A 15535-nucleotide genomic window follows, 5' to 3' on the forward strand; every position below is an offset into this window, starting at 1 on the left:
AAATTATATGGACAGCTAAAAATATATATATAGAAAAAATTAGCCGGGCATGGTGGCACATGCCTGTAGTCCCAGCTACCCAGGAGGCTGAGGCAGAGGATTGCTTGAGCCCAGGAGTTTGAGGTTGCTGTGAGTTAGGCTGACACCACAGCACTCTAGCCTGGGCAACAAAGTGAGACTCTGTCTCAAAAAATAAAATAAAATAAAATCTTAAGAGGTAACATTCTGTTTCTAATAGTCATTACAATCAGTTTCTCAAAAAAAAAAAATACAACAGTTAGAATAAGTGCCTTGCCTTTTAAATAAAAGCATGGAAAAGTCTTTAAAGTCATTTTTAAAAATGTAACAACTCTAAAAAATTACAGCTTCTTGCCATCCTCTGACACTTACCCTCCCACATGTACCAAATGTCTGTGCCATACGACTTATTCCAGATCATGGCTCCCACACAGCTCACCACGGCCATGACCACAAGCAGCAGGAACAAGAAGAGGATTTGCATGTCGGTCACTTTCTCAACGGTTGATTTCTTGAGAGGTGATTGGACAGAATTCTGCACAATAGCATGCACACACAAACACACCCCAAAGAAACCCAAAAAACAAAGCAAAACAAAAAAGAAATTATAGTGTACAAACATTTTGATTGCAAGAGGAAGGAAAATTCTAATAGTAGAAAGTAGAATACATTTTGTTTGCTGATTAACAGAATAAAAATGCACCACGTTGTTGAATGAGCATGGCTTCTCTACTTGAGTCCTAAAGAGTGTTTTACTACTTCATAGAAAACACATTCATATAGAAGATCCATCACCATTCTAGGGTTTTTAAAAACACCAAGTGTGGCAAATCTCACAGTCTAGGTGACCTTTTGTACAGGCAGAAAAGAAAAAATAAGACCTCACTAATTTATTGGCTTTACCATGTCTGGTTATTGAATTATTTCTAGTTTAAAAACCATGAAAAGATATCTTTCACCTGAGTTTGTTGGGAAAATATTCAAGGTTTTATCAGTACAATAGTAGTCCTAAAATGTGCACATTTTAGGGAAACCTAAGCTCAGAAGAATCTTCTGAGATGTTTCACCTACTTGAAATGAGAGCTTTAAATGTTAAGTTTCTATTAAGACTTCAGGTTTTCTTATAAATCTCTGTGTACTGTCTGCAGAGGTCTATGGAGACATAGACCAAAAAATTCTTAACTTTTCAATCATATTAAATCAGATTAAATTTACCATTTCCACATTTTAATGAAAATGTAGAAGGATAAATGCTCAAAGCTTACAAGTTATGAAAATATGAGTTAATAATGCAAATAACTCTTAGAAAGCACACAAATAGATAAGGTTAAAAATCCTAGGTTTAATTGCACTAAGCATATTACAAGGGCATGTCCTTGTAATTTCATTTAAATATATTTACATAAATACATATAAACACATATATAATATTACATGTATATGCAAAGCAATCATGTTATTTCTTCTCTTTGATTAAGATGTATAAATAATAGTTTCAAATGTTGTATAACAGAGAATAGTTTTCAGCTAAGTGTATTGGCTTTTAAATCTTTGGTAAGGAAGTATTTATCTTTACTAGTTGTTTCTTTCCTAAAGCCATGCAAAATCCCTCTCTGAGATTTGTATTATTCTGAAATGACACAGTCAACATGAACAATGATCCCTGCAATGACTGAGATCCACAAAGTGGCGTTGTCGTGAGCGGCAGCACAGACCAAGCACACTGGGAGAGTAATGAAATGTTGTTCGTTAATTTACAGCAGACATTTAAATCTTCAATGAAATGTTGTACCACCCTGTATACAATTAAACAATACAGTGTTATCTTTCGGAGATGACGGAAAACAAAAATGGGTAGTGTCAGAGAGCCGTGCATGCTACAGTTGAATCCCAGGTCATGACAGTGTGGGTTCCAGTGAACCACATGCAACGGCTGATTCTTAACCTTGATCCCCTGTCCAAATACGAACTTTTTTCTGGTAATCAAACTTGCATTTTATATCATTATCATAGCCTGTGTTCCTTAATAAGCAGAATCTGAAGTAAAATTTACACATTAAGGCATTATTGCAGGGTGGAATTCCAGGACAGAAAGAGTGAGGTGGGAAAGAAAAGTAGTATGTGTCATCACAGATGATCTTACCTGCATGAATTTGGTTTCAAATCCAGTGTAGACGACTATGCCGATTATCCACTGAGTATTTATAAGCTGTGTGCCTCTTAGCAAGACCTGGTCAGGCCCAATTGGAAAAGGCCTAAAAGTCAAAAAGAGCATTTATAAAGGACCAAAGAAGTTTTCTCTTTTCACAATGTAAACAAAGCATAAATTTCACCTTATGTATACTTTCTTTTGTCAAGTTACACCTTCTGGGAAAATGACAATAAACAAATACGTCTTCATAAAAAAACACCTATTCCTAAAAGAGCACGGAAAAATTTTTGCTTTAGTATCTACTTCTCACTGTTCCAAACAAATGTTGATTAAAAATTTTAGAGAGAAAAATAATCTTTTATTCATAGGGTTACTATAAAATTTGTCAGAGAGAAACATGTAAATAAATAGACACCTGTGTGCCAATTTAGTAATCTATAGACAGGATTACATGTGGTGATTCCGAGCACAGAAAGCACGTTCAGTCTGCCATATTTCCGCAGGCTCCTCCCATCCGACAGCAGGTTCATGCGCTGTATAAAAGATGTTCCTATGAAAGCATTAAGCGGAAAGTATCTCGAAGTGGAGCAGAAGCAAGGAAAACTCCTCCATTATTATCAAACTAAATTCCTAGTGGCTTCTCTTTGGTCACTTTCAAAACCTTGTTCTTCCCACTGACTTACTCCAAAGAATGTGCTAAGTACTTATACTGTATGGGAACTTGGACTTGACTTCTCTAGCCCTAGCATCTATAGATATGATTATCAAGAAAAGTCCATACACATTCCATCTATATTTAAGAATTATTTTTAAACAATTATTAATAAATAGATGCTTCAAGGCATTTCAAAGACAAGTAAAATATGAACAAGTACAATGTTTTAAAATATTATTGGTTGACAGAATAAAAACCATCACATTCTATGTTCCATAAAAGAAAAATGTTTAAGAAGAGAAAGATGATACCTTTCACCCCTTAGGTAGAAAGTTCCAGTAAAGCTATCCAAATGACGATTAGGTCCTTCACAATCTATTCTTCCATCTAGGTTTAACAACTGCTTTTCCATTTTCATTTCAGCTGTTTTTGGCAAAGCCTATAAAATAAAACCAGAGGGGTGAAATGAAAATAAAAGTTTAATGTACTGTGGGGTACAGTTCCATGTCTCCAGTAGTAAATATTAATAGAAGAAGATAATAAAAGTCAGTATTTAAGAATGTGCTGCACTTACTAGGTAATTAAATAACACATATCAAACTTTAATATAAACTTTGTTAGAAGAGTTTTCCATTACAGCATTTTGCAAATAATTTTAATAAAATCAAAAGAACCAGAAAAATTAAGTTTTCATCACTGCCAAAAATACCAGTTTTGAAAGTGTAATCACGATAACCAAATATCGTATAACGTTTGGTACATTTATGTACGCAGCTAACGATGTTGTACTGTGGATCACACTTGGAGTAGCAAGGATCTAGAACAGTGGTTCCAAACTTTTGCAGGCATCATCAGATTCACCTAGAAGTCTCGCTAAAATACAGATTGCTGGGATCTGCCTCCAGTGATTTTTATTTGGTGAGTCTGGGGTGGGGTGCCAGAATTTGCATGTCTAACAATTGTCAGAAGATGATAATGTTGCTGGTCCAGAGATCAGACTTTGAGACTCACTGATCTAGAGAATCCTTGTTCCAATAAAATGATGCGAACTTTCCAGAGAGAGAAGAGGCAGATCATCTTCAGGAGAACAAGGATCAAATTGTCCTAAGTCCTTTTAGCAGGAATATAAGATGCAGGAAAACAGTGGATTTTTATGTTTAAGTATTGAAATAAAAGACCTCAATATAGCATGTTACATCTTTTCAAACGTCAAATAAATGTAAAAAGTTTAACACAAATATTCTCAGGCATAGTCACAAGATCTCAGAAGTTTTAACACTCAAAAACCCACACTGAAATAGTTTGGTATGAACTCTTGTTCACCAGAAGACACTTTAAACTAAACATAAGAACAAGTGACCAACTAGAAGAAGACATATACAACACATATAATTCTGACAGAGAATTAATATAAAAATACATAAAGAAATGCTATAAATCAATCAGACAATACAAATATTCCAATAGAAAAATGAATAAACACATGAACAAATATTTCCCAGAAGAGGAAAATATGTATTGCCAGGAAACTCAAAAACAGATGCTCAAGAGTAATATATTAATGAATTAAAAAAGAAAAGTCATCACCCCATTGATAGATGCTGAAAAATTTGGATTATTAGCAAACTTCAAACATAAGGAAGATTCCCTAACTTGGCAAAGGATATCTACCAGAACCCCAAAGCAACCGTCATACCTAACTATGAAATGTTAGAAAGGTTTCCATGTTACTCAGGAAGAAGAGACTAGATTCTATCATACAATTTATTTTTAACTGCTCTGGAGTTTCTAGGCAATGCCATGAGACGAGAAAAAATAGAAACAAAGCATTATTCCTGGGTAATTACCCCATTCAAAAAAAAAAGAAGCAGAAATAGAACCTCCATGGTGATAAGTTATACACTGTATGTTCAGAAAACATTAAACCTCAAACCTTACTAAGGCTCTTCTTTCCACTCCGTAAATATGCAATAAATATCTAAAATTGGTGAAAATTTTTTAAATGATCCCTTTAGACAAAGAATTGGCTACCTAAAACATCCTACACTTTTGACTTAAAAATCATAAAAATGTATAAGAGTTTAATGAGGTGGCTGAATATCACACCAACATACAAAAAATAAGTATTGATGTATCACAGTTTAACCATTCACACACAGGAGGACATCTGGCTACTGCAAATGAAACTGCTATAAACATCCGTACAAAGGTTTTTGTGTGAAGATGCATTTTCATTTCAGTGGGATAAATCCCGAGAAGTGCAACTGCTGAGCTATATAATAGGTTCATGCTTAATTTTACACAAAACTGCCAAAATGTTTTCCAATGTGGCTGCACCACTGTATATTCCCACCAGCAATTTATGAGTGACACAGTTTCTCTGCATCCTCATCAGCATTTGGTGTCCTAGTTTTTTATTTTGATCATTCTCATAGGTATATATCACTGTCTCACTGTGAGTTTAATTTGCATTTTACTAACAGCTAATGATGTAGACAATGTTTTTATGAGTTTATTTGCCATTTGCATATCTTCTTTGCTTAAATGTCTCTTTCATGTCTTTTGCACATTTTCTATTTGGTTTGATTTTTTTTTCCCATTGAGTTTTGAGAGTACTTTCTATATTCCAGATACCATGTGGAAGACAGTCTGTAGCTTGCCTTTTTATGCTTTTCAAAAGTAAAATTTTAAAATTTTGATGAGGTCCAATTTATCAATATTTGCTTTTTTGGATCATGCTTTTTGTATCAAATCTAAAAACTATTGCCTAGTCCTAGATCCTGAATATTTTCTCCTACATTTTTTCCTGAAGTTTTATAGTTTTAAATTTTACACATAATTGATGAGAGTTGTTGAAGTCTCCAATTATAATAGTGGATTTGTATATTTATCCTTTATATTTGTAAATTTAGCTTCATATATTTTGTAGCTCTGTTTTTTTTTTTCATGTATATACAATAGAATTGCTATGTGGGTTTGATACTTCTTGTGGGTTTGATACTTTTTTCATTGTATGATGTCCCTTTCTGTCTCTGGTAATTTTCTTTGCTCTGAAGTATACTTTATCTGATATTAATATGGCCACTGCTGATCTCTTTTGATTGATCTTTACCTAATATAACTTTTTCCATCCTTTTACTTTTAAACTGCCTATACCATTATACATGAAGTGAGGTTCATGTAGACAGCATACAGTTTTTCTTTTCTTCCCCTTTGTTTGTTTATTGTTCATTTCAAAATATTAAGAAGGTACAAATGTTTTTGTTACATGAATACCTTGTATAACATTTAAGTCAGGGCTTTTAGTGTACCCATCACCAGAATAGTGTTCAATGTACCCAAGAAGTAAGTTTTTATCTTATATCCAGTGCCCTACCATTCCCTCTTTTTCATTTTTCATGTCCTTCATATAACTTTGTGCCCACATGTACCTATCTATTAGCTCCCACTTACTAGCGAGAACTTATGGTGTTTGATTTTCCATTCCTTCAATACCTCACTTAGGATAATGTTCTCAAGTTCCATCCAAGTTGCTGCAAATGACATTATTTCATTTCTTTTTATGGCTCAGTAGTACTCCATGGTATATATATATATATATATACGACATTTTCTTTATCCACTTATGAATTGAAGATTGATTCCACATCTTTGCAGTTGTGAATCGTGCTGTGATAAACATTTGAGTGCAGGTGTCTTTTTGATTAAATGACTTCATTTTCTTTGGGTAAATACTCAGCAGTAGGATTACTGGATTGAATGGCAGCTCTATATGTATTTCACTAAGGAAACTCCAGACTGTTTTCCATAGAAGTTGTACTAATTTGCAGTCCCACCAATAGGATGTACATGTTCCTTTCTCTCTGCATCCACGCCAGTATCTATTCTTTTTTAACATTTTAATAATGGCCATTCTGATAGGGGTAAGGTAGTTTACCTTTTATCTAATTGTAGTTTTACTTTGCATTTCCATGATGATTAGTGATGTTGGGCATTTTTTTCATACGTTTGTTGGCCATTTGTCTATCTTCTTTTGAAAAACTTCTGTTCATGACATTTGCCCACTTTTTAATGGGCTTGTTTGGTTTTTTCCTGCTGATTTGTTTGAATTCTTTGTAGATTCTGGATGTCAGTCCTTTGTCAGATGTATATAGTTTGTTAATATTTTCTCCCATTCTGTAGATTGTCTGTTCATTCTGTTTATTATTTTTTCTTTGCTGTACAGAAACATTTTAGTTTAATTAAGACCCATTTATTTATTTTTATTGTTGCTATATTTGCCTTTGGGGTCTTAGTCATAAATTCTTCGCTGAGACAATGTCTAAAAGAGTTTTTCCTACATTTTCTATAATTTGTATAGTTTCATGCTTTACATGTAAGTCTTTATTCATCTTGAATTAATTTTTATATCTGGCAAGAGATAGGAATCTGTTTCATTCTTCTGCATGTGGCTATCCAGTTTTCCCAGCATCACTTACTAAATAGGGCATCTTTTCCCCAGTGTATGTTGTTATCTGCTTTTCCAAAGATCATTTGGTTGCAGGCAGATGGTTTTATTTCTGGGTTCTCTGTTCTGTTCCATTGGTCTATGTCTCTACTTTTGTACCAGTACCATGCTGTTTGTTTACTATAGACTTGTAGTATAATTTGAATTCAGGTAAGTCATGCCTCCAGATTTGTTCTTTTTGCTTAAGATTTTTGCTTTAGTTATTTGGGCTCTTTTTTGGCTCCATATGAAGTTCAGGATTATTTTTTCTAGGTTTGTGAAAAATGACGCTGGTATTTTGATGGGGATTGTATTGAATCTGTAACTCATTTTGGATGATATGGACATTTTAATGACATTTATTCTACCAATCCATGAGCATAGGATATTTTTCCATTTGTTTGTGTCATCTGTGATTTCTTTCATCAGTGTTTTGTAGTTCTCCTTATAGAGGTCTTTAACCTCCTTTGTTAAGTATATTCCTAGGTATTTTATTTTCTTTGCAGCTATTGTGAATGGTATTGAATCCTTGATTTGACACTCTGCTTGACTGTTATTAGTATGTACAGCTAAGTTGTGTACATTGATTTTGTAACCTAAGACTTTGCTGAATTTATTTATCAAATCCAGGAGTCTTTTGGTGAAATCCTTAGGGTTTTCTAGATACAAGGTCATATCATCAGCAAACAGGGATAGTTTGACCTCCTCGTTCCCAATTTGGATGCCCTTTATTTTCTTCTCTTGCCTGATTGCTCTGGCTAGGACTTCCAATAATTTGTCGAATAGAAGTGGTGACAGTAGGCACTCTTGTCTTATTCCAGTTCTTAGGGGGAATACTTTCAACTTTTCCCCATTCAGTATGATGTTGGCTGTGGGTTTGTCATACATAGCTTTTATAATTTTGAAGTATGTTCCTTCTATGCCTAGTTTGTTGAGTGTTTTTCTTGTGAAAGGATGCTGGATTTTATCAAATGCTTTTTCTGCACCTATTGAGATGATTATGCAGTCTTTGTTTTTGTTTCTGTTTATGTAGTGAATCACGTTTATTCATCTGCATGTTTTAAACCACACCTCGCAAAACTTGACATTGTAGGCTCAGGTGTGAAATTAGGATTAAAAAAAAATGTGTCTTCTCTGATTTGGGTTGGGGGCAAGGGCACTATATGTAACCTAAACTTTTGTACCCCCATAATACGCTGAAATTAAAAAAAAAAGAAATATGTCTTTACCTGTCGTATCTTTAGATTTGTCTCTCCATCCAGATTAGATGTTGCTACATAACACATAGACTGAGGTTCACTAAGCAAAATAAAACAAATAATACTGAATTAATACATCTTCAACAAATTATTTTCTTAATAATGGTAAGTATATGTGACCTACATCAATATACATTCTTCAAAATTGAAAGTACTACAGACAACTACTTTGCCAGGAGATATTAACAATCTGATCTCACCAGCCTAAATTTCACCTTGCAAAACAGCTCAGTAGAGAAGCTTCTACCCTTACATCCTATGTGATTACTCTCTTCAGCCCCCACCCAAAAATTGCTAAAGATCAATGGATGTTATATAGTTCAGAACTGTCATATCTGAGGTAAAATCTAAAACTCTGTTATTTTCTAAAACAGGTCCATTATAATTCCCAAAGGCCCAGGCTCTATGGCCTTTAGAATGAGGGTATGTCTTCCAGGATAAATGTGGACAGAGCAGAGGCCTTGTGACAAAATCTATACTTGGGGCTTCTCTGATTTTTATCTTACCTCAACAGTTAGGGAATCAAGGCACTGAATTAACAAATATTTACCTTGCCAGATTTTATTCCATGTCAAATGCCAAATCATTTATGAAAATAAATATCATTTTGGAGGGAAAGCCACAAAGAATAATAAAAATTGTCCATTAAAGTTTATTGAGTCTTAGACTCTGACTTGTCTCTTTCGATTGTTTCTCATTCAGTGAAATATCAGGTTTAAATTAAAATAATCTGTATTAATTTAACTATCCAAGACCATATACCCCCAAATAATAACTAATATGTAATCTAATATTTAAAATGTAGCTTCATTGTGGATACCAGTGGCAGAGTAAGAATCTCTAAAAATCTTCTCTTCTATAAAAACAATGAGAAAATTGTCAAAAATTGTCAGAATCAATATTTCAGAACTCTGAAAATTAACCAAATGCTTAAAGCAACACAGGGAAATTTTATTTGAGAAAAATGACTGAACCTTGGTAAAAACAATGGGCTTTGTGATATTTTAACTTGGCCTAGTTCCATTGCCTGCTTTCTAGCTTAGTGGTAACTTTGAAAAATAAAAACCACATTCCTGGTACTGAGGGAGCTAAACAGAGCTAAAGCTCCTTCAAAGCCTCATTCCCAAGAGCCATTATTCACTCTGTTTGACAGTTCTCTAGAAGACTCCCCCTTGAAAGTTTTGTTTTTATTTGACTTCACTAGAGCTCACCCAGTGCTAAAAGCCTCTTCCTGATGCAAGGGAGTGGGACATGTTGAAAACATTTACAGGAAAGTGTTTTAATACTGCAGCTGCCTGAGGTGATGGATAACAATTACGGTAAACAATAGACTAACCAAAACGCATAAAAGAAAAACCTGAAATGAGCAGCAACAAAAACAAACCTCTGGGAGCAGAGAGAATCTGATTTCCAGAGTTGCCACATTGTATTCCTTAAAATGTTCACTTTTCAACAAAAATTCATTAGACATAAAATGATGAAAAAGTAAGTATGGCCCATTCACAAGGGAAAAAAAGCAATCAATTAAAACTGTCCCTGATGAAGTCCAGACCTGAGACTTACTAGACAAAACTTTAAATCAGACATTCTAAATATGTTCAAAGAGCTAAAAAGAACTATGCTGAAAGAAATAATATATAAGAACATGTCTCACCAAATAGAGAATATCAATAAAGAGATAGAGTTTAGTAAAAAAAAAAAAGAAAGAAAGAAAGAAAAAAGAAAAAAAGAACAAAACCAAATAGAAATTCTGAGGTTGAAAAGTTCAGTAACTTGAAATGAAAAATTCACTAGAGAGGCTGAAGAGAAGATTTTAGCAGGCAGGAAAAAGACTTAGTGGACTTGAAGATAGATCAATTGAAATAATCCAGTCTCAAAACAGAAAGCAAAAAGAATTAAGCAAATGAACACGTCTCAGAGACCTGTGGGGCACAATCAGTGTACTGTCACAGGCATTATGAGAGTCTCAGAGGAGAGAAGGGAGAGAAATGAGGAACAAAGGATATTAAAAGAAATAATGGCCAAAACTCCCCAAACTTGATGAAGAGCATTAATCTACACATCCAAGAGGCTCAATTAAATAGGACTCAAAGAGATCCACATGCAGACAAATCATAATCAAACTCTTGAAAGCCAAAGCCAAAAATATCTTGAATATAGCACGAAAGATGCTACTTATCACATCTAAGAGATGCTAGAGAAGATTAACAGCCAACTTCTCAGCAGGAGGCTTGGAGTAGCGAAGGCACTGGGATGACATATTCAAAGCACTAAAAGAAAAAATTGTCAACCAAAAACTCTATAGCCTGTAAAACTGCCTTTCAAAAATGAGATAGTAATTAAAACATAAATAGATAACAAATAAACAAAAACTGAAAGAGATTGTCATTAGTAGATTTGCCATACAATAAATACTAAAAGAGAATTTGTCAGGCTGAAGTGCAAGGTCACTGAACAGTTCCTGAATACACATGAAGAAAATAAGGGTACTTGTAAAGGTAGCTAGATAGGTAAACATAAAAGACAGCACATATGCATTCTTATTTGTAACTCCTTATTGTCTCTCTCTGATTTAAAAGTCAAATACATAAAGCAATAATTATATATCTGTGTTGATGGGCACATGATGAATAAAAATGTAGTTTGTAATGATAATAATATCAAAAAAGAGGGGGAAGGAGAACAAAGCTATTTTGTAACAAAGTTTTTATATATTATGGAACTAAACTGATATCAATACAAATAAGATAGCTGTAAATTAAGAGGCTAATGATAAGCCCCAAGGCAATTGCTAAGAACATAACTAAAAAATATATAGTAAGAAAAACAATAAATTAAAATGATACCATAAAATATCTATTTAGGAAAAACTGAGGAATAACAGAGAAACTGAGGAATAAAAGGCACATAAGATATATATTTTTAAAATGGCACATGTAAATTCTATCTTATCAGTAATTACATTAAATATAAATGAACTATATTCCCCAATTAAAAGGTAGATAGTGGCAAACGGATTTTTTTAAAATAGTATTTAATATATGCTGTCTACAAAAAACTCACTCTGATTCAAATATGCAAATAGGTTGAAATTAAAAGGATGGAAAAAGACATACCATGCAAATAATAACTAAGAGAGCTGTTTTGGCTATATTAATACCAGACAAAATAGACTTTAAGACAAATTTGGTACTGGAGAGGAAGAATATTTTTAAATGACAAAAGAGCCAATCCATCAAGAAGATATAATAGCTAGAAACATATACACTGAACAATAGAGGCCAAAATACGTGATGCAAAAACCCACAGAATTGAAGCGATAGACAATTCAGCAATAATACTTGGGGACTTCAATATTCTGCTTCCAATAACAGCTAGAACAACTAGGCAGAAGATCAACATGGAAATAGAAGACTTGAACAACACTGTACACAAACTAGATCTAGCAGACACCTATAGAACTTTCCCCCATAGAACCACAGAACACACACCTTTCTCAAGCTCACGTGGAACATGTTCCAGGATACGCCAGGCCATACAGCAAGCCGCAATAAAATTAAAGGATTGAAATCATACAAAGTGTATTCTCTGATCACAATGGATATAAGTTAAGCAATAGTCTAATGGAAAATTGAAAGGAAATCAAAACAGGTTAAAAAGAAATCAAATGAAATATTAGAAAAATCTTTGAGGTGATGAAAGCAAAACACAACATAACAAAACATATGGGAGGCTGCTCACAGTGTTTAGAATTAAATGTACAGCTGTGAAACACCTACATTAAAAAAAGGAATAAAGAAAAAGAAAGATCTCAAATCAATTATCTAACCTTCCACCTTAAGACACTAGAAAAAGAAATTATTCTACATTCATTTACAAATGAAATCTTCAAGCATGCAGAATACAAGAGGGAATATAGGTATATGTATTATATGTATTTGCCTGTATAAACATAAACATCTCTGGAAATATTGTATATACAGGAACATAATTGCATTGATTGTCTGATAGCAGTGAAACAGAGGAGAGAAGGAGATGTCACTGGATGTCCTTTCATACCTTCTAAAATTTGAAATATTTGTGTGAATTAGCCATTATAAAACATTAAATTTTTTAAAGGCCTGTAATATTCCTTTACCAAATTAGAAATATTGTATTTATTTAATACACTCAGAATCACAATCATTTTACTACTATTTTATCCAAGCCTAGAGTAGCCAAGAACCATGTACTAGTATTTCTACTTTCAAAGCATATTCTCATTCTTCTTTTTCATCACTCTTTTTACAACCACCATGTAAAAAGATAATGCAAGATTTTTTTCTTTTTTTCTAAGAGATGAAAGAACCAAGAACACAAATAGAAAATATCTATTCCAAGTGGTAAAGCTTGTTCATATACCCCAGATTTTTCCCTTAGACAAATGGTTCCAATTTTTTATAATATTGACTAAATTTGATTATGATATATGCAACTCTGAAGCCAATAAAGATGGTACCTACTTGAAAATGTTTCTAGTAATAGACCATAATTTAAAAACAAAAGCCAAGTCTAGTAAATATATATATATCTTATAAATTTGAAAAAGAAAACTAAAAAAAATAATTTTTGAGTAAAATATATTATACCCACAAGAGTTTATAGGGTATAATATATTTTACTCAAAAATTATTTTATTTTTATGAATGATAATAATTTTATTTTTATGAATTTTATTTTTATGAATGATAATAAAATGAATATTTATTTATATATATTACAGGTTAAGAAATCTATTTACAGTACCTAAAAGGCCTTTCAATTTCATTTTTCTTTCTCTCTCCCCAAAATAACAACTATGTTAATATTTTTGATATTCATTCCTTTGATTTTCTCTGTACTTTCATTATAACATTTGTATGTATCACTAAGCAACATATCGATTAGTTTGTTGGCCCACAGGCCAAATACAGCCCCTGCCTGCTTTATAAAGTTTTATTGCAACACAGCCATACTCATTCATTTACTTATTGCCTACACTGCTTCTGTCATTACAGAGGCTGAGTTGAACAGCTGCAAGAGAAACCGTGTGGCCCACAAGGCTGAACAGAGTTACTCTCTGTCCCTGTATAGGAAAGTTTGCAGTCACGAGTCTATAAGGTGAAAAGCGTGACGGAGAGAAAAGTGCCTTCTGCCTTTTTTGGTTTTCTTAAAATTTCCAATTCAGAATAAAAGTTCCTTATACGCCCACAAACATAACTGACCTGGAAGAAATCAGGACCATGTCTGCAGAAAGGAACTCCCTGTTTGAGGTCTTCACAATATCACCCACATTCACCTTTTAAACCAGGAGAGAGAAGATGGAAGCATGAATTTTAAAAGCACAGAGGCAAAATGTGTCAAATGTTCTCAAGAAAAAGTACAGTGTGAAATATTTCTAGCCATCCTAATAAATTTCAGCTACATTAGAACGATTTTATTTTCTGATGGACTCATTCCTCTAAAACACTTGTGCTTAACCAGAGGTGATTTTGCTCTCCCTATCCACCCAGGACATTTGGCAATGTCTGGAGACGTTTTTTGTTGTCACAACAGTGAGGTAGTGGGGACGAGACTATTGGAATCTAGTGGGTAGAGGCCAGGGATGCTGCTAAACATCCCACGATGCACAGGACAGTCCCTGTAACAGAGGATTTGTTCTGAAATGTCAATAGTGCTGCAGTTGACAGATCTTGCTCTAGGATGGGACATTTCAACATCAGGAAGGAGGTGAAAAAGGAAAGTGGCAGTGCTATTTTTGCAATGATATGGTATTCATACACTTTCACAACTGCAATTGCTTGCTTAATGGTCCCTTCTCTGCTGCTCTGTGAGAGCAGAGAAAATGCCTGTGTCACCCCCAGGTGAATTCCCAGAGCTTGGCATAGAGCTTTGTAGTGAGCACTGAATGTATGAATGAATGATCGAAGGTATAGATGAATTCTAATTTGTAAATAAGAGGGAGAAACGTAAACACTTGGTGCAATACACAGGGAAAGCATTATAAGGTCTTGACGCTTTCTTCTTGTGTACTTATTCTATAACACTGGTGCTCTTATGCTGTGCCAAGCACTGATGACATAACTCTTAAACTAGCAGGCCCTTCCCAGGCAGCTAGAACAGCAGGGGCACAAAATTCTTTCCTAAACCAATTTCTGGACCTATATGGAAAAAACAATAGTAATAATGTCTTGCTGAGGAAACAAAGAACAAGGAGACTGGATTTTTCATATAATATAATTCAACAGATCATTCCTATCTTAATTAATAATTGAGCCACAGATTAATTAAATACTCAGATCAATGTGAGAACCTTAAAATCTGCAATGTGTCTTTAAAAATGTAGAGGACAAGTTCAACATTAGAGGAGAGAAAAAGATTGACAATAAAACACTGACACCTTATATGTGGTTCTCAATGCGATGGCTAATAAAGCATTTATAACTTACATAAACAACTAACTTGTAGCAAGATCCACCAAAGGCTATAATAAGACAAGTTGAAACAGTGCAATTAAAACAACATTGATGTAGAAAAGTAGGTACCCAAGGACCCGAAAGCAGACCTGTTGAAGGGCAGTCATTACCACCACATCTCTTAAAAACCCTCTTTTTCATCTCTGCCCACAGCACCCCCAGATTAATTCCCTTTTCCTTTTTTAAGCTCCTCGTGTTCAAACTGCTCCATTTGATTGTACCATGCAGGTGGGACAGAAAGGACAAGAGAGACAAGAATCCCCGGCGTTGGCTGCCTAACTTGTTCTGCCAGGGCAAGGCACTGGGGATACAAAGCGCTCAAGCAAACGGCCACTTTCTGCCCAGCAGGAAGCCCAGCGCTGCAGTCTGGCTTCCTCGCCTGGCCCTGTCTCCACGCACGGATCCAGCTCCCGAGACTCTGCCACTGGAAATGGGGTGCTGCCCCCCCATGGCTTCTTACTCTGAGTCCCA

At 34.2% G+C, this 15535-nt stretch overlaps 1 protein-coding gene across 1 annotated transcript in view; it reads right to left on the reverse strand.

The window, feature by feature from the left end:
* LOC123649097 (phospholipid-transporting ATPase IB-like) overlaps positions 1–15535 on the reverse strand; it is a 106271-nt gene that overhangs the window by 76482 nt on the left and 14254 nt on the right. The window contains exons 6-10 of the mRNA XM_045567009.1: positions 13814–13887; positions 8541–8610; positions 3137–3264; positions 2162–2273; positions 399–553 (exon numbers count right to left, since the gene is read on the reverse strand). Coding sequence (XP_045422965.1) covers positions 399–553; positions 2162–2273; positions 3137–3264; positions 8541–8610; positions 13814–13887 — 539 coding nt within the window. The remainder of the gene's footprint in view (positions 1–398; positions 554–2161; positions 2274–3136; positions 3265–8540; positions 8611–13813; positions 13888–15535) is intronic.

The sequence above is a fragment of the Lemur catta genome, chromosome 13 (genome assembly GCF_020740605.2).
Source record: "Lemur catta isolate mLemCat1 chromosome 13, mLemCat1.pri, whole genome shotgun sequence".
In the NCBI taxonomy this organism is placed as follows: domain Eukaryota; kingdom Metazoa; phylum Chordata; class Mammalia; order Primates; family Lemuridae; genus Lemur; species Lemur catta.